This window comes from Engystomops pustulosus, chromosome 2 (genome assembly GCF_040894005.1).
Source record: "Engystomops pustulosus chromosome 2, aEngPut4.maternal, whole genome shotgun sequence".
Lineage (NCBI taxonomy): Eukaryota > Metazoa > Chordata > Amphibia > Anura > Leptodactylidae > Engystomops > Engystomops pustulosus.
Genome location: NC_092412.1, coordinates 127,153,692 through 127,172,971, shown reverse-complemented (window position 1 = coordinate 127,172,971; position 19,280 = coordinate 127,153,692). Strand labels below are relative to the sequence as shown.

At 38.3% G+C, this 19,280-nt stretch overlaps 1 protein-coding gene across 7 annotated transcripts in view; it reads left to right on the top strand.

Moving 5' to 3' along the window:
* Window positions 1–19,280, top strand: part of LOC140118429 (ras GTPase-activating protein 4-like) — a 132,012-nt gene that overhangs the window by 103,872 nt on the left and 8,860 nt on the right. For all 7 annotated transcript variants that reach the window (XM_072136332.1, XM_072136329.1, XM_072136334.1 and 4 more), the window contains 6 exons: window positions 1,835–1,952; window positions 7,666–7,819; window positions 13,175–13,239; window positions 14,179–14,291; window positions 16,367–16,559; window positions 16,942–17,079. In XM_072136332.1, coding sequence (XP_071992433.1) covers window positions 1,835–1,952; window positions 7,666–7,819; window positions 13,175–13,239; window positions 14,179–14,291; window positions 16,367–16,559; window positions 16,942–17,079 — 781 coding nt within the window. The remainder of the gene's footprint in view (window positions 1–1,834; window positions 1,953–7,665; window positions 7,820–13,174; window positions 13,240–14,178; window positions 14,292–16,366; window positions 16,560–16,941; window positions 17,080–19,280) is intronic.

Sequence of the window (19,280 nt, the reverse complement as noted above, 5' to 3'; positions counted from 1 at the left end):
GAGGTCCAGGCAGATGGGAACGGGAACACAGGCACACGGAACACAGCAACACGGAGGAACTCTGGTAACACAGAAACACGGAGGGACTCAGCAACAGCAACACAGGACTTAGGAGCAGGAACACACTGGAACGGGAATACACAGGAATATCGCTGGGGAGCTTTTTCTAAGACTGTGAGGCACAAAGATCCGGCAGGGGACACAGGAAGGGGCTGGGAATTTAACTGGGAAGGCGGCAGCAATCGGCGCGCTGGCCCTTTAAATCTTTTCGAGCAGCCGCGCTTGCCCTAGGAGACGGGGATGTGGGAGCCGCGGGAGCTGCAGAGACCGTCACTGGAGCCAGAAGAGGTGAGTTTACCAGAGGCTTTGGGGGCACATGGAGGTACACGAGTGCCCCTGCGACCCATATCCCAAGTGTGATATGCAAGTGTGTATCAAAACCTTCTACATGGTTCCTTCCTTGTGTTCATCACTTAGTCAGCCAGCAATTTTCATGCAGGGCATACCCCTTGTCACACAGCAAAATGGGTAAAGCAGTTCCTTGAAATATAAAACCTCTGGGGAGTTATGGCCAAAAAAAACCACAATAGTCACAGACCTGTGGAAGAGACTCGAAGAAGAGTGAATCAAAGTCACAGCAGACCAATGGGAGAGACTAGTGATGTCCTGTGGCTACAGATGTGCTGAAGTCATATAAAGCAAAGACTTGTGCACTTCCTACTGATTGGGGACTGTTATAACCTTCAGAAAATTTTGTTATAATCTTTCTCTGTGTAACAGTCATTGCTGTTCTCTAATAATGATCATGTTTTTTTTTTAATTGATATACTTTGGTAATCTTGTAAAACTCTTTTCTGGTGGCATGGTACCACTGACAAACATCAAATATTGATCAATGGAGATTACATTATTTCTGAAAAAGAAATACCGTATATACTCGAGTATAAGCCGACCCCCCTTATTTTACCACAAAAACCTGGTAAAACCTATATTTTTTTTACTCGAGTATAAGCAGAGTTTGGGGTTTCAGCACATTTTTTGTGCTGAAAAACTAGGCTTATACTCGAGTATATATGGTATTTCTGGTCTCTAAGCTTGATCTACATTGTACATTTCCTGGTTGCTTCTAGCAATAAATTGACGTTTGGGCAAATATATACCCCATCCACCACGTCTCCAGACTGTGTCACAACATATATGAAATTGCAACTAAGTATTTACTCCTAAGCTACAACAATGAAAATTGCAATCAAATTGCTAATTCCAAGTCACCATTTATTTATCCACTTATCAGGATGCAACAACTTCTGATTTTTGCACTTTCACATAAACTGTAAGAGAAAACTTATTGGCCCAAATTTACTAAATTCTGTGTGCCAGTTTTCTGTCAGACTTTACACGTTCTTTTCAGTGTAAACTGCATGCACATGTATTCAAGAAGAGTCCAAGACTCATTTCAGGTGCATACGACACATTTGTGTTGCATCTGCACTATACCTGGTGCAACACTGAAAAGAGCGCTCCAGTTCTCAGTTGAACTGTGTTCCACATTTATTATGCAAAGTACCACAGTTAAAGGTGTACCAAAAAAATGCATTTTTTTTTTGCGTTGGAGCAGTGTATTCATGAAGAATGGGCTCCACAAATCATGAATCTGGTGCACACTGCATCCTACACAGGCACTGTTCTTAGTAATTGTGCCCCATTGTATAAAGTGATTGATCAACACTTTGATTAATGGATGAATGGATGAATTGATAAATAGATAGACAAGAACATGCAATATATCAAAATGAAAACTTCATAAACACTGACTAATGCCACTTCTATTTAGGGGAAACCTTGGTTCTCTACAGCTCCAAGTACGTCTCCGTGATGAGACTGTTCTACCATCAGATTACTACAAGCCTCTGGTTCAGGTGCTTTGTCAGGAGGTTAAAGCATCTCATAAGGTAATATAATAGAGTGAACAGATGCAATGTTGTATTAGGCTTTAGTATTGTGTTTCAATTTAGCTTTGTGTTATAGGATATCTGAATACAGTAGCTGGCATACATTTCACTTGATACAAATTCTAGTCAATGTTTGCTTTACATTTACAAATTAATTGAATAGAAAAGAATATACTTGAATCTTAGGTAATTGTAAAAAAAAAGCTGTTAATCTGAAACAAGGATACGCTGAAAAAAAATTACCCCTTTTTGCTGGTGCCAGCGTGTCACTCATAGAATCTAATAATTAGGCCACTGTGCCATCTGATATGTGCATTATTAAGCAATAGGATCTGATCCATTCATTTGGTTAATGTGCCGTCCTTTCCACATCAAAACAGTATTGACTTATTAAACAATGGAAGGAATTTTGTTAAAAAGGAAAGGTCACAGTTGCATTATTTTTCACTTAGCTTTGTAAAAAGATAACATACATTATGATTTGTAGATTAAGACCTTATACATTTGTTTATATTTTAAAGATCCCACTGGTTGTAGGATTTGTGCAATTATATAGTATTTTAAAGATTCTACTGGTTGCAAAAGTATTTCTTTATACAATAGTCATTATTTAGAATTATAATTTTGAAGTTGTATAGCAATAGCAAGATGCAGTTTTCAAAACATTCCATATACTATACATAAAATCTATGCTAAAGGGACAAAGAGGTGGGCCTCAAACAAGATAAAAGAGAGAGAAAGAACTGAATATTTGATTTGGATGTGGTACAAAAGATCTCTAACCCCTTAAGGACCAGGCCCTTTTTCGTTTTTGCGTTTTTATTTTTCGCTTCCCACATTCAAAAATCTATAACTTTTTTATTTTTCCATGTAAATAGCTGTGTGATGGCTTGTTTTCTGTGTAACAAATAGCACTTTGTAGTGGTAGTATTCAATATTCCATGCCATGTACTGGGAACCGGGCAAAAAATTCTAAATGCAGTGAAAATGATGAAAAAACACATTTGCGCCATTTCTTGTGGGCTTGGTTTTTACAGCTTTCACTTTGCGCCCCAAATGACAGGTCTGTTTTATTCATTGGGTCAGTACGATCACGGGGATACCAAATTTGTATAGGTTTTAAAATGTTTTCATACATTTACAAAAATTAAAACCTCCTATACAGAAAAAAAATTCTTCATTTTGCCATCTTCTTGCGCTAATAACTTTTGATGATGTTTTCAATGCTTTTATTTTTAGGACTGTATGACCTTTTGATCACTTTTTACAGAATTTTTTCTGTTTTTGCAAAATGGCAAAAAAAATGGCATTTGCAACTTCGGGCGCCGTTTAACGAGGTTAAGCGCAGTGAAAAACGGTTATTATATTTTGATATTGTTATTATATTTTGATTTGTGCATTTTCGGACGCGGTGATACCTAATGTGTGTATGATTTTTACTGTTTATTTATATTTATATCAGTTCTAGGGAAAGGCGGGTGATTTGAATTTTTATGTTTTTTAATATAATTTTTTTTTACTTTTTTCATTTATTTTTTTTTACTTTTTTTCAGACTCCCTAGGGTACTTTAACCCTAGGTTGTCTGATTGATTTTGCATACAATCTATTACAATGTGCAGATCACACATTGTAATAGATAGCCTCGATCATGATAGCCTCGGATCTTTGTGTGATCCGAGGCTGTCATGGCAACGGATTGCCGGATTGCCGCTCCCTGATGAAGTCACGGGGAGCGACGATCGGAGCCAAGATGGCGGCACAAAATGCCCGGTGAGTATGAAGAGGGCTCAGCCCGTGAGCCCTCTTCATACTCCCCCATGCGCAGCAAGACGTAAGGTTACATCTTATTGCACTATGGGGTTAAAGGTGATACCATAAAAGTATACCCATTTGAGCACAGGAATGGAAAAGGGTATAATGTCAATATAAGAAGGAGCAAAAAAGGGGACATTATAATGCCACTATAATACCACTTTCTGTATTCTCCACACCCACCTACAATGTTCCCTTGTCTTTGGCCTTTTCACTGTAAGAAAAAAAATCTGTACATATCGACACGAGTATGAACCTAGGGTGGAAAATGCAGCTGCTAGCAGACCCCCCCCCCCCCTCACTAGTAACATGTCTAGCAGCAGCCTCCCCTCACTAATGAAATGTCCACAGCAGAGTCCCCCCCCATTAATGAAATATCCAGAGTAGAGCTTCCCCCCATTAATGAAATGTCCACAACAGAGCTCCCCCCATTATTGAAATGTCCACAGCAGAGCTCCCCCATTATTGAAATGTCCACAGCAGAGCTCCCCCCATTATTTAAATGTCCACAGCAGAGCTCCCCCCATCATTGAAATGTCTACAGCAGAGCTTCCCCCATTATGAAATGTCAACAGGAGAGCTTCCCCCATTAATGAAATGTCCCCAGCAGAGCTTCCCCCCATTAATGAAATGTCCATAGCAGAGATTCCCCCCATTAATGAATGTCCACAGCAGAGCTCCCCCCATTATTGAAATGTCCACAGCAGAGCTCCCCCCATTATTGAAATGTCTACAGCAGAGCTTCACTCATTATTGAAATGTCCACAGCAGAGCCCCTCTTTAACCCCTTAACGCTCTGCGCCGTAGCTCTACGGCACAAAGGTATAAGGAGTGTGTGAAGAGGGCTCATGGGCTGAGTCCTCTTCATACAGAGGTGGGGGTTGTTGCATATTGCAGCAAACCCCCACTGCTAATTAACCCTTTCAACGCCACCAGCGGTTAAAAGACGGCACCGCGCGGGCGCCGCCATCTTTATTACAATCGCCGCGCCCCCGAACGTCATCGGGGGGCAGCAATCGGTTGCCATGGTAGCCTCGGGTCTTCGTTTGACCCGAGACTATCTGGCATCTGCAGATTCGTTACAATGAGCCAGTGGCTCATTGTAATGAATGTGCTGCAAAAATGCCATATATTGCAATACAGAAGTATTGCAGTATATGGTAGGAGCAATCTGACTATCTTGGGTTAATGTACCCTAGATGGTCTAAAAAATAGTGGGAAAAAAAAAAAAAAAGTTTAAAAAATAAAAATAATTTATAAAATATTAAAAATTCTAATCACCCCCCTTTCCCTAGAACGGATATAAAACATAATAAACAGTAAAAATCACAAACATATTAGGTATCGCCGCATCCCAAGATGCCCGATCTATCAAAATATAAAAACGGTTACAGGCGGCGGTGACCTCCGAGGCGGGAAATGGCGCCCAAATGTCCGAAATGCGACTTTTACACCTTTTTACATAACATAAAAAATTATCAAAATGTCGCACAGACCTCAAAATGGTAGCAATGAAAACGTTGCCTCATTTCGCAAAAAATGACCCCTCACACATCTCCGTGCGCCAAAGTATGAAAAAGTTATTAGCGTCAGAAGATGGCAAAAATTTTTTTTCTTTTTTGTACACATTCGTTTAATTTTTGAAAATGTATTAAAACACAATAAAACCTATATAAATTTGGTATCACCGCGATTGCACCGAACCAAAGAATAAAGTAGGCGTGTTATTTGGAGCAAAGAGTGAAAGTCGTAAAAACTGAGCCCACAAGAACGTGACGCACGTGCAGGGTTTTTTTTTCAATTTTTCCACATTTGGAATTTTTTTTCAGCTTCGCAGTACACGGTATGTTAAAATAAATAACATTACGGGAAAGTAAAATTTGTTACGCACAAAATAAGCCCTCACACAGGTCTGTACACGTAAAAATGAAAAAGTTATGGATTTTTGAAGTTGGAGAGCGAGAAATGAGCCGAAAAACCCTGCGTCCTTAAGGGGTTAAAGAAATGTCTACAGCATAAAAAAAACCTCTATACTTACCTCTGGCTTCTTCTCCCCGCGGCTGCATCTTCTTCTCTTCCTGTCCATGCACACACACTATGATGTCACACCACCGTCATAGTATATGCGTGCAGGCAGTAAGAGAAGAAGACAGAGCCACTGGGAAAAGAAGCCAGAGGGAATGTAGAGGATTTTTTTTAAAGTTGAAGCATTCTGGCTTTGGCCCGGTATAGAGCTGCTGCCTGGCAGTCAGGGGTTGCTGCTCATAGACAAACAAAAATAGATTTAGAATAATCCTCAGTCAACTAATAAATGAACATGCATAAGAGAAGATAACGATTCACATTAACCCTTAGTATGCACCACTTGCCATGTTACTGGACTTCAGAGGCTTATTTTTAACAGTAACTTGCTGTAGATCCCGGTGTTGCCCGAGATAGTAAATAACTGCTCTCAGCTGTAACAAAATAGAATGGGTTAACAAACACTGTCTGTCTCTGGCAGTTTCAGTGACTGTCTGTCTCTGATATTCTCTTTCAGTGACTGTGTCTCGGCCACTCTCATTCCAGTGACTGTCTGTGTCTTGGCCTCTCTCACTCCAGTGACTGTCTGTGTCTCAGCCACTCTCATTCTAGTGACTGTCTGTGTCTCGGCCACTCTCATTTCAGTGACTGTCTCTGTCTCCGACTATCACTTTGTATATGGAGAGATTTATTAGAAGTGCCTGAGAACAGAACTGCTCTAGTTGGCAAAGTCAACCAATCAGAGATCAAGTTTCATTTTCCTGCAGCTGTTTATAAAACTACAGCTGATCTCTGATTAGTTTCCATGGGCAACTGGGACAGTTTTACCTCAGATATGTCTGATAAGTCTCCCCCTATCTCTGTCTCTATCCATCTTACCTCATACATAAGCTTCTTATACTCATTGTCTATAGCAACCAATAACAGCTCAGCTTCTAACCGCCACAGCAGCAGCAGAAGACAAGGGCTCCTGTATATGCTGGATAATAAGTGGATTTTGGAAAGTGTGGGGTTAAAATTTTGGCTCAAAACCTGGTCTAAGACGTTCCCTGAGTCACAGGCAACAACTGGCGATTGTAAACACGACGGTACAGATTCCTTTAGTGGACATACACACACACATACATACAGCTTTATATATTAGATAAGCAATGGGATTAGTGAATGTGGAGTCATATTCTTGTCTTTTTCTAATACCTAAGGAGTTGTGACCATGTATTATGGGAATTCGTATTAAAGTGATGTACACGAGAGGCTCATGCATGAGCTATAATGTCTTACTTTCTTGTGTATACCTAATGGATGCAGCCACTTCCATTATTCAATTAGACATCGAAATTGTCATAATGCAAAAGGTGGTCATACACCTTTTTCTTTCCAGCCAGTCTTTGTACATGCAAATATGCAAGCTCAAAAGTGTTTGCTTATCTCTATGAGTATACTGGGAAAGAACAATTACCATATATACTTGAGTATAAGCCTAGTTTTTCAGCACAAAAAAATGTGCTAAAAACCTAAACTCTGTTTATACTTGAGTAAAAAAATATAGGTATTACCAGGTTTTTGTGGTAAAATTATGGGCCTCAGCTTATACTAGACTATATACAGTACATCAACATAGGATTGGGCTTGTTTAAATTCAATATCCATGGTATTTTCCCCTGATAAATGCTCGCCAAAGAATTGGGGGGTTCCAATATACTTCAAAAAGTCAGCCGACTCCCCCTATACAAGGGGGTTTGGCTGAAATTCTTTAATATTAATTTGTAGCTTTGGGTCTATATTCAGAGCTGCTATTCAATTGTTGATATTCTTCTACTGAAAATAACAGTTCACTTTATTTTACCAAAATCCCTAATATCTGTTTATACTAAATAGGAAAAAAGTGGACATTTAATAACTCTGATTGATGAAACCACATCTGCCGAATGTAGACAGGAAGTGGCCGCCAACCTTGTAAAAATCTTTTTGGGTCAAGGGCTAGCAAGGGATTTTTTGGATCTTCTCTTCCGATTAGAACTTGATAAAACAAGTAAGTAGAATAATTTAAATGGTAATTCATTGTGAATATTGTTATTTAAAGTTACTTAAACCATAAATTTAGATAATTGTTTATATTGTATGTGTGGGGGATGTGGTGAACTTTTTTTTATACTTATACAGACAAGTGCTTACTGGCGCAACTGAGTCTAACTGGTGCTGCAATATACTAAATACCTCCTATCATGGTATTAACAAAGAAATGCAAACAAATGTGGGTTTTGTATATCGCACTCCTCCAATATGAAATGATAGTTTTTACCTTTTGCTGCGGTGTTCTGTTCCCGTCCAACAACCTGGAGGGGAAGTAAGGGATAGATGCACTGTTTCTTCTGCCACGGATCCGGAGCAGCCCTGGCCGGTGACCGTGTTAGGTTGTGCGTGGACGCTGTTTGAAGTTCTCCGGTGTCTGCTTCGGTGACGTCACTACTGGAGCTACGGGAACAAACGCGGAACAAATTTCCTACGTGTTTCAGAGACAGGAATGGTCTCCTTCGTCAGGGATCGTTACACTCGTTCCGAGGTATCCTTATATAGCTACTTGGCCTCACCTTTGAACTTCTTACAACTGCTATCAGAGGTAAGTCTCTAAAAAGCAAATATTTCTATTTCGCTGTTTAGTCTCACCGGAGCAAGGGTATTTAGGTTGTAGATCCATCTACTTTCAGCTCTCAACATTTTGTTAATTAAGTTCCCCCCCCCCCCCTTTGATCAGGGGGATGATTTCAATACCGAAGATGGAAATTCCGGGTATTTGTCCTGAGTGTTTTTCCATGAAGTGTCGTGACAGCGGGTGCCCTCCCTTTGTTCTTTTTCCTTATATTCCATATGTGTTCATTTATTCTCTTAAAAAGGGCGCCTATTGTTCTTCCTACGTATAATTTTTCACACTTACATTTTAGTCCATATATCACCCCTTTGGTATGGCAATTTATTTTATTTTTAATTGGAAAGAAGACATGGGACACGCACATTTTTACCTCATGGACTGGATCTTTTTATTTCAAGGTTTTACACATAGAACACCTTTTGCACAGAAAGAATCCATTTGGCATTTGCATCTCAAAGATGGTTTTGTTTGTATTTTTTGGTAACACTTTTTTATTCTTGATGGTGGGGGCTATTAGATTTCCTAAATTTTTTGCTTTTTTAAAAGTAAAGGAGGGGTTTTCAGGAATTAGCTCACCTATGACTTTATCCTCCTTATCCCAGTGTCTTTTGATGATCTTCTTGAATAAGCCACCATGTACCGTATGATTAATTAAAAAGGGAATCTTAATTTCTGGGGATTCGGTCTGTGCTTTTGGTGTTTTTTCTTTCAGTAGATGTTCTCTTGTAATGTCTATACTTAGTTTTTTCTAGTTCTTTTTCATTATACCCTTTCTCCTCAAACTTTTTTGATAGAACCCCAGCCTCCTTTCAATAGTCCTCAATATCTGTGCAATTCCGACGTATTCTTGTAAATTTGGCCTTGGGGGATGTTTTGTAGCCAAACAGGCTAATGACAGCTGTCAAGTGGTATGTAACTGTTGCTGTCAGTTGGTTTTCTGTATGATTTTGTGAGGATTTTTCCATCCTTGATGAATATTGTGAGATCCAGAAAGTTGACTGATTCTTTACTGTATGTTGGGGTAAAATGTAGATAAAACTCGTTTTTATTAATTTCATAAAAAAATTGTAGTAAAGACTGTTCGCCTCCTTTCCATATAAAAACAATATTGTCTATAAAACGATGCCATAGGGCCAAGTTCGTCCGTGCTACCATATCGGCATAGATGGCAGTTTCCTCCCATCGGCCTACATACAAATTAGCAAAGCACGGAGCGAACTTGGTCCCCATAGCCATGCCCCATGTTTGTAAGTAAAATTTATTATCATATAAAAAATAATTATGGGATAGAATAAAAGAGATACATTCTCCTATAAAATCAATTTGCTCCATAGGTATTCTTTGTTCCTTATTTAAAAAATATTAGAATCATGTGAGAGAAAAACAAGATGCGTATAGATGACACAATATAAACTTTATTAGTATAACATTTAAAACATACTTAAAAACCCAAAACAAAGGGATTGGGTGCATATCACAAGAGCTCCCCAGAGCAACCTCATGCATAAACGGTGTACAAACCGTAAAGAATACAATACATGAGCAAAAAGTTGAAAAAAGTGCACACAGATGTAAACTAGGACCAAGGATAATAGTTGGAAATATCAAAAAATATATTATACAATCAGTGCATATCAAGGTCCAATAGCAGCAAATAAATAAATAAAGTGCAAAGTTACATTACCAATTATAAAGGTGCGATCTGGGGAGAGAGGGATGCCCCACGCGTATCGCCCGGCTCGGCGGGCTTCGTCAGGGGATGTCAGCACTGAGCAAGTGATATGCTTATGTACCCTGAACACTCCGTCGCGGCACAGCCCACTCGTTTTTCTCTCACATGATTCTAATAATTTTAGATGTGTGATGAAACCCTCTTATCTTTGAGTATTGTCACCCCACTATTTCCAAAGAAACGATTAATTATTTAAAAAATATGTCTCTTCCTTTTTCGTTTTCAATGACTGTATAAAGTGAGGTGACGTCTAAAGTCCCGATTATATAATCATCCTCCCATTTGGTTTTCTCTAGTATCTGTAAAATGTGCTTCGTGTCTTTCAAATAAGCTGGGAGTTGTTGGATGGCTGATTGCAACATATTATCAACGTATTCTGACACATTAGCCGTTAAGCAATCAATACCAGATATGATGGGTGGGGGGCAGTTGTGGATTTGTAGATTTTTGGTATATGATAGAAGGCGGCTATATGAGGGGTTTAGTTATTTAGATAAAGGGCTTCTTGCTTTGTCAGAATGCCCTTGGTTAATCTTGTTTTGATTAGTACATTCAGTTCCTTCTGATATTCCTTTGTCGGGTCCTGTGGCAACAGCCTATATGTCTTATTGTCGCCTAAGAGTTTTTGGGATAGTACATCTATCCCTCACTTCCCCTCCAGGTTGTTGGACGGGAATAGAACACTGCAGCAAAAGGTAAAAACTATCATTTCATAGTGGAGGAGCGGGATATACAAAACCCACATTTGTTTGCATTTTTTTATACTTCATTAAACCCTTAAAGGGGTTATTGGATTGTTAATAATATGCTGTAGCCAGGCTAGGGAGGTTTTTTTTTTTTTTTAACAAAACAAACCCGTACTCACCCTCCCAGTCGCCCCTGGTGTCCCGTGCTGCTATCTTGCCACTCCACTTGCCACTTCAGCTTCCGGCCGGCCACACCCACCCGTCCCTATTCCTAGCGCTGTATCAGGCACTGGGATATGAGGATGGGTGGGCATTCATTAATAATTTCATAATGAAGTACATTAGAAAAATGTTCACAACACTCCCCCCGCCCCTCACAATACCAAAAATAATCTGAAATTACAGTTTTTATGTTTTTCGGGTAACTGTTCAGTAAAGTGTTTAAAAATGTAATGATCTTAAAGTGAAAAACTTGCTATGATGCTTCTTCTTCTTCTGGCAGCCTGCTGACTGTTGGGTATCAAAAAGTTGGGGACTATTTAATCTACAACTTCAAGAACTTTGTTGTTGATTTGTAACCATAGAGATACAAGGGGAGATTTGTCAAGGTGTCTAGGAACAGAACTGTTCTAGTTGCTCATGGCAACCAATCACAGCTCAACTTTTAATTTATAAACTGCTATGGGAAAATGAAAGATGAGCTCTGATTTGTTGCCATGGGCACCTAGAGTTTTGCTCTCAGACACTTCTGATAAATCTCCCCCACATAGTTTCCCCGGAGTTTTGGAAAGTCTAGGACACTAGACAAGTCTAAAACATTTTGGCATTTGTAAGCAACATAAATCTAAAAAGAAATGAACACATTTTGCATATACATTACCGAATTTATATTTCCCTGATTATATCCTATTACTTGTATTTCTGTACAAAACTGTATTTCGATTTCTTATTGATCCTGTTAACAGTCAATAATTTATAAAACACCTTCCAAACTGAACTCTTATAATGCAGTGTCAAAACGGGCATATATACGGCCATATATATGGGTAGCATACGGCCCCGTTCATTTTAATGGGCAATATGGCCATCCATTTACATGGCTGTATTGCACACCAGCCACAATCCGTTCCCTGTCCCAGTGGAGCGATTCCTGAAAATGTTGGAAAAGTCGACGGAAATGCGGTGGCGGGACCCTTAGTAAATAAGCCCCATGGAGGATGTCTTATTTTCTCATGTATTTCTGTTTATGTGCTGAATACAGTGGCATATGTGCAGCAGAGGATTGTGCACTGATTAAACGTGCAGTATCTGGAACCAGTGGGAGGTGCATTTTCTCAGCCAGCCAATAGTCAGCCATCCATCACTTGCCAAACTGTATTTTATATTGATATACGTGCATTTACAAAAGAAAATAGTCAAGTATATATTTAGTCATATAGCACAGAAATATTTGATCGGAGAAATCACAGGTTATGTGTGAATTCAGCCTAAAGGTTTGGAGCTTTTTTAGGTGTTGACCGACCAAGAAACCACAGTGTACACTGTAGAATAGTGAGTAACTGTGATATAAACTTTTTAATTTCCAAGTGCTTACTTTTTTTTCCAGTAAATTCTTTATTTTTCATTTTATCAAAACAAAATTAACAGAAAGGAAAAAGTTTAAGCAAGGGGTATATAGCATATTCCAAATAACTAAGATACAGCTGATATGGTATACTTCATATGATAGGAAGTCTAGGGTATAGGTGGAAGGGGTAGAGACAACATATAAAGAACATTGAGAAATCAATAAGTACAGTAATAAACATTGTACCCGCAAGGCAAATTCTGGAAAAGTGTGAGTGGTGTGGTGAATAGCCTAATATTAGGTGAAAATTTCTCAGTAAAACCTGGACAAGATTACATAGAGTAGAGATTAGTGAAGTATGCCTGTCTCTGGCTAATCAGTGGTTTTTATATTTTACTTCCACTTCAATCAAGATTTTGCATATTTGTCTAATCGAAGTTGTAAAGTCAAGTCTAATCTGAGCTCTTAAAACTGCCTATAGAACCAGTTTCATTCAACCAGTTGGCAATTGGGGAAGGGCTTGTTTCTTTTTAAAAAAAAAAAATAAAAAAAAAAATATATATATATATATATATATATAGTTTATTTTTAGTGGCACCTATCCGATGTGGAAGCAGTGTTTCTTTATTAAAGAGTTTTGTATCATTACTTAAATTCAGAAGTGCTAAGGTGCTTACGTTTAGTGGTTTTCTTTGGTAATATAACTAACAGAGCATAGGTTTAAAACGTTTTGTATTTTTTAATTACTACAGATGAACCAAACACATTGTTCAGAAGCAACTCATTGGCGTCTAAGTCAATGGAATCATTTCTTAAGGTAAACAATATATTTCCCTTAAAGGAAATCTAGCACCAGGATAAAGGATTGTAAACTAAGTCCTCTGACAGGACTTGCTCCTCCCTAAGCTTCCAATGCCCATGTTTTTACGAAAAAAAGCTTTAGAAATTATGCAAATGAGCCTTGAGCCTCTAAGGTTAATTTGCACAATTTTAAGAGCCTTTTTTTTGTAAAAACTAGGGCATAAGAAGCTAAAATGTGAGCAGATCCTGTCTGAGGGGACACACACCTGCATGTCAGTGGGCTTGGTTTACAATTCTTCATCCTAGAGGTAGATGTCCTTTAAATGTGTGTATTTATGATGTGTTTGTTTGAGCTTGATGACTTATTGCTCAACATCTCTTTATAGAAGACAGAGTTATGCATCTTGTATATATGTATAAGAATTACACTTCAATACTTGCCAACTGTCCTGAATTTTCCATAACATTCCTCAATATATAGAGACAGCAAATGTGGACAAGCATTGACGCAAAGTGCTAACAATCGGACCAAACATATCCCTAATTATTGATCCACAGGAGATTATATGTATTTATATAAGTATATATATGTGTGTATTTATATGTATGTATACCCTGTGTGTGTGTGTGTGTGTGTGTGTGTGTATATATATATATATATGTAATTTTTTTTATTTTATTTATATTATTTATTATATTTCGCCAGCTTGGTCTATAGATCATAGTAGATACATTAATGACAGTTTTTTTATGCATTTGCCAAAAGCTAATTACATTCATTGCTTGATATAGAAGTGAAATGTTTCCTTTTGCTTCATATAGAATATTTTTTCAAGCTATGTGAGGTCCAGTTCAGTTTTTCTTCATACAGAATATTTTTATTTTTCCAGCTATGTGAGGTCCAGTTGACACTTGAATTCCTTTCCTGTTAATTAAGATGATATTTGTTCTGCAGTTGGCAGGGACACAGTATCTGCACAGTGTTGTTGGTCCAACAATAAATCGTATCTTTGAAGAGAAAAAATATATTGAACTTGACCCCAGTAAAGTTGAGATAAAAGAAGCAGGGTAAGTGTTTTGCTAGACAAATGCGTAGTTTGGCTTTAGAATTGTTAATTTTTTTTTCTGAGAGAAGAGTTGATATTCCTATTGATTCTATTTTGGGCACTGTATAACCTTTTGATCAATTTTTTTGAAATTTTTATGTGTGTGGACATGACGAAAAAGTGGCATCCAATACATTTCGACATATTTTTTCCATTGCTGTAATAATCATTCTTATTTTTTGGTAGATCAGGCATTTTGGAAAAGGAGGGATAAATAACATGTATATGATTATGTTTTATTTATAAGTCCAGACAAGGGGAAGGGGATGAATTTAAACTTTTTCTAAATTTAAAAATAAAAATAAAATGTCTTTCTTCCCCAAGGGCGTCTAATCACTTATACAACTGTTAAGCAGTATATTGTGAAAATAATGCATCTGAATAAGACCCTATCATAACAGATCCGTCCTCCATAGTCACAGGGGAGGGTTTTGGGGCAATGATCTTAACGTGCTGGTGGCGTTCAAGTCGCATGGGCACTTCGCTCTTAAAAGGTTAGCTAACCTGTTATCAGGGACAGCACTGATCATGGATGATAGCGGGGAGTGTCTGCTCCAGGGGCGTTGCTAGGGTGGTAAAAGATCCGGGGCACGGGCCCCAATGCATGTGTATTGCACTTTCAGTAATGCCCGCTACTGTACATACCCTCCCTAACATTTGGTTCTGCCAATAACAACGTTATTGAGGGTATATACAGCTATAGAAACACAGGAGAAATCCCTACGTGTTACAGACAGTGACTGCTGGTGACATGTCCACTTCACTATTAGGCATCACCACATGTCCTTCATCGTCCCTATATCTTGGTTCTCTGAAGGTGCGTTCACATGTTGCAGTTCAAAATGCATCACAATCAGTTTTGAGGTGGTTTTAGGTGCAGTTTTGTTATTTTACGTGAACAACATTTGTGGAACAGGTTTCCCCTTCAAACTCAAATTCACCCATTCAGATTAGGTCTTTCAGCTGTTAAATTGACAAAACTGCACCTAAAACCACCTCAAAGCTGATTGTAACTGCATCATGTGAACACACCCTGACAGTGTTATCCTGCTTTTCTAAAAAGCCTTTTTAGACAATTTGTGACCATAAGGAATACCGGACCCCCATTCCTTCTCTTCTCTCATTGCGCCGTCATTTCTAAGCAACTGGTTTGATTTGTAGTTTCCAATTGTTGTTAAGTTTTTACCAAGTGTTATCCTGCTGATGCCCTAACACTCTCCCAAAATACTGCAAGGCTGCGCTCACACATCTGCATCTAAACAAATACAAGACACCAGGCGCTCATTTTTATATATTAATATGAATCGGAAAAGACAAAGAATGGTGGCACTCACCCAAATAAGAGAATCTTCTTTTTTATTCAAAGCGGTGCATAAGACAGGGAGGTGCTACACGCTGCAAACTCCGGCAACGGAACGTTTCACGCACTCCTGCGCTTCGTCTGCCATACGGCCAGACGAAGCGCAGGAAACGGTCCCTTGCCGGAGTTTGCAGCATGTAGCACCTCCCTGTCCTCCTTTTTTGAACAAAAAAGGAGATTCTCTTATTTGGGTGAGTGCCGCCATTCTTTGTCTTTTCCGATTCATATTAATATATAAAATTCACATTCCAAGAAAAGCAAACAGAGCTTTTAGAATTTCTTCAAGCCATCTAGGCTTAAATAGAATATTCAATATTATCCCTACAGAGCACAGAAGCATGCCCTTATTTTGCTATGTAAATAAAGAAATTAAGTCATGGTTTTTGGATTTAAAAAAAAAATCAGAATCCCAAAAAGCGCCATTAACACCTTAACGATATTCGACGTACTATTATGTCACACACACTAGGCTTTTGCTGCAATGTGCAGCAACAACTCAAGATTGGCTCAGTCACTGATCACGGGTGATTACCAGTTAAATGCAGCCTGCAAACCCATAACTGTAAAGATTAGTATTGGGTGTAAAATAATGAATGATGTCAAAATGGACATGTTTGGCTCATAAATAAATTATATTTCTTACTGCTTATCACTAATGTTGTGAAGTTCTCTTTCAGGTGCTCAGGCTTACACCGAATCCAGACTGAGAGTGAAATAATTCTTCAGAGTGCACAGCACCTACAGTCTTATCTTGCTGAACTCCTAATAGCAATAGCCAAGTCAGTAAAGATTTGCCCTGTGACTATACGGGCCACTTTTAGACAACTGTACAAGAGAGTGGAAGAACGGTTTCCAGAAAATCAACACATGGTTTGTCTTAAAAGCACCAGTTATCACTTTGCTTTCCAGGGGTCTCTATAGCCAATGAAGTGCCATTTTTAATTGTATATCTAGAGTTAGGACTTTGCCTGTTGTTAGCTAGATTCTAGTAATAGAAAATGACTTGCTATGTTATATTGTATTGTATTAAATTATAGCAAAATAATTGGAATTTATTGGAACTTCTCTCTATTCCAAATTGTTTTTTATTGTCTGTCACCAGGGGTTTTAATGAATCAGGGAACACAACATCTGACTTTTTAGTTATAGCAACTGATTATTTATTATGGCACATAAAAGATTGCTTTATTGTTCTGCGTCTTTGTTTAGCCTTATTAACTATACTTAACTCTAATCGCTGTGTGTTTTTCAGAATGTGAAGTTCATTGCAGTGACCAGTTTCTTGTGTCTTCGATTCTTCTCCCCTGCTATAATGTCACCTAAGCTCTTCCACCTAAGAGAAAAGCATGCTGATGCACGCACAAGCCGGACACTGCTTCTGTTGGCTAAGGTGAACAAGCTTTGTTAATGTGTGGCAGTAGCAGAGGAAAATGAGAATCAGAAACAGATTTTAGCTTTCAATTGTCATGTGAGGTGGGCCTCTGGATGATTTTCATGTAGGCAAACCAAGATTTTTTTTTTTACATTGCCCTCTACCACATTAAGTTATTATGAAGGAGAATTTCGTTCTTTTCAAAAAGTATGCTTTTTTTTTTATTTTTCGACTTTTTTAAGTGGAATAAATATTTAAAGTAGATCTGCCATCCTTTCTGGGGGTTATGGGGAGGCTTGGGGTGCGGGATCATTGTATAGTATGTGTTTTCTGTTTTAACCCCTTAAGGACGCAGCCATTTTACAGCTTAAGGCTCAGCCCGATTTTTTGGATTCTGACTTGCTTCGCTTTATATGGTTATAACTTTTGAACACTGTTACTTATCAAAACGATTCTGAGATTGTTTTTTCCCCACATGTTGTACTTCATTTTAGTGGTAAATGTTGGCTGATAAGTTTTGCGTTTATTTACAAAAAAAAGAAAATATGATAAATTTTTTGAAAAATTTGCCATTTTCGAAATTCTAAATCATTGCGTTTTCAGGCAGATAGATTTACCACCTAAATAAGTTGCTGAATAACATTTCCCATTTGTCTACTTTACATTTTCATAATTTCTGAAATGTCTGGATAATTTATTTTGATGTCACGCGGCTTACAAATAGAATATCGCTTTTCCGGATTTTCAGAATTGACTATTTTGGGGATAAATACAGTTTTGAATGAAATTTTACATATTTAGCATCAAACCCCCCTATATAATCTACCCATTTTCAAATCTGCACCCCTCAATCTATCAGAAACAGCTTTTACGAAGATTGTTAACCCCTTGAGATCTTCATAGTAATTGAATCAAAATGGAGGTGAAATTTAGAATGGTCATATTGTTCCCTTATACGTTCATTTAGCACTAAAATTTACACATTTCCAAAATATAAAAAGAGAAAACCCACCATACAATTTGTTCTGCAATTTCTCCTGAGTACAAAGACCCCCCACATGTGGCTGTGACTTGTTTTATGGGCGCACAGCGAGACGCAGAAGGGAAGGAGAGCCCTGCAGCTGCCAGGATTTTAGTTTCCTCATTGGCCCCTTTTGAAGGCTATAAAATTTTCGCTTTTTCGTTATTGGGGCCATGTGACGGCATTTTTTTTGCGGGATGAGATGCTTTTTCCATTGTTACCATTTTGGGGTTGGTATCACCTATTGTTGAAAATTTAGGAACTTTTTTTGAGGGCAGGAGTAGAAAAGCATCAATTCTGTACTGGATTTTTGACTTTTTTTTTTTTGGTGTTCACCGTATAGACTAATAATCATGTTAGCTTTATTCTATGGGTTGATACGATTACGGGGATACCAGACATGAATATATTTTCTTACGTTTTACTAAATTTGTCAAACAAAACCCTAATGTGGGGAAAAATCTATAATTTTTGTATTGCCGTCTTCCAAGTGGCATAACTTTGTTACGTTTTTGGCTACGGAGCTGGTTGATGGCTTGTTTTTTGCGGGACATGTTGTACTTTGCACCAGTATCATGTCTAAGTACATATGGTTTTTTGGTCGCATTTTATAGCATTTTTTGTGGGATTGAAAAGGTAAAAATCATAATTTTTGGAGGGTTTTATAACAGTTTTTTTTTACGGCGTTTATCGTGGGGGTTCAATAATGATTTACTTTTATTCTACGGGTTGTTACGGACGCGGTGATACTATATATGTGGGGTTTGTGTTATGATTTAGACCTTTTTTTTGAGTTATATGTCTCTTTATATGTTTTGGGGGTTTGGGGCATTTTTAGTGATTTATGGCTTTATTTTTTTATTGAATAACTTTTTTTTTTACTTTTTTACTTTTATACCATGGTACATGAACAAGAAATCCTCTGATTGCTTGTTCATGATAATATTCTGCAATACTCATGTATTGCAGAGTATTATCAGTGTCAGCCTATGCACTTGCATAGGCTGGCACTTTGCCAGTAAGATGACGTCACAGACGCCATCTTACTGGCAATTCTTGCTAGTAACTCTGGGGTCCAGATCGGACCCCAGAGTTACTATAGCAACGATCGGCGCCCCCCGAAAACGGTTCGGGGGGGCCGATCGTGGGGGAAAGACACCCCAGATGCTTGTTAGATGCCGCGGTCGCGCTGACCGCG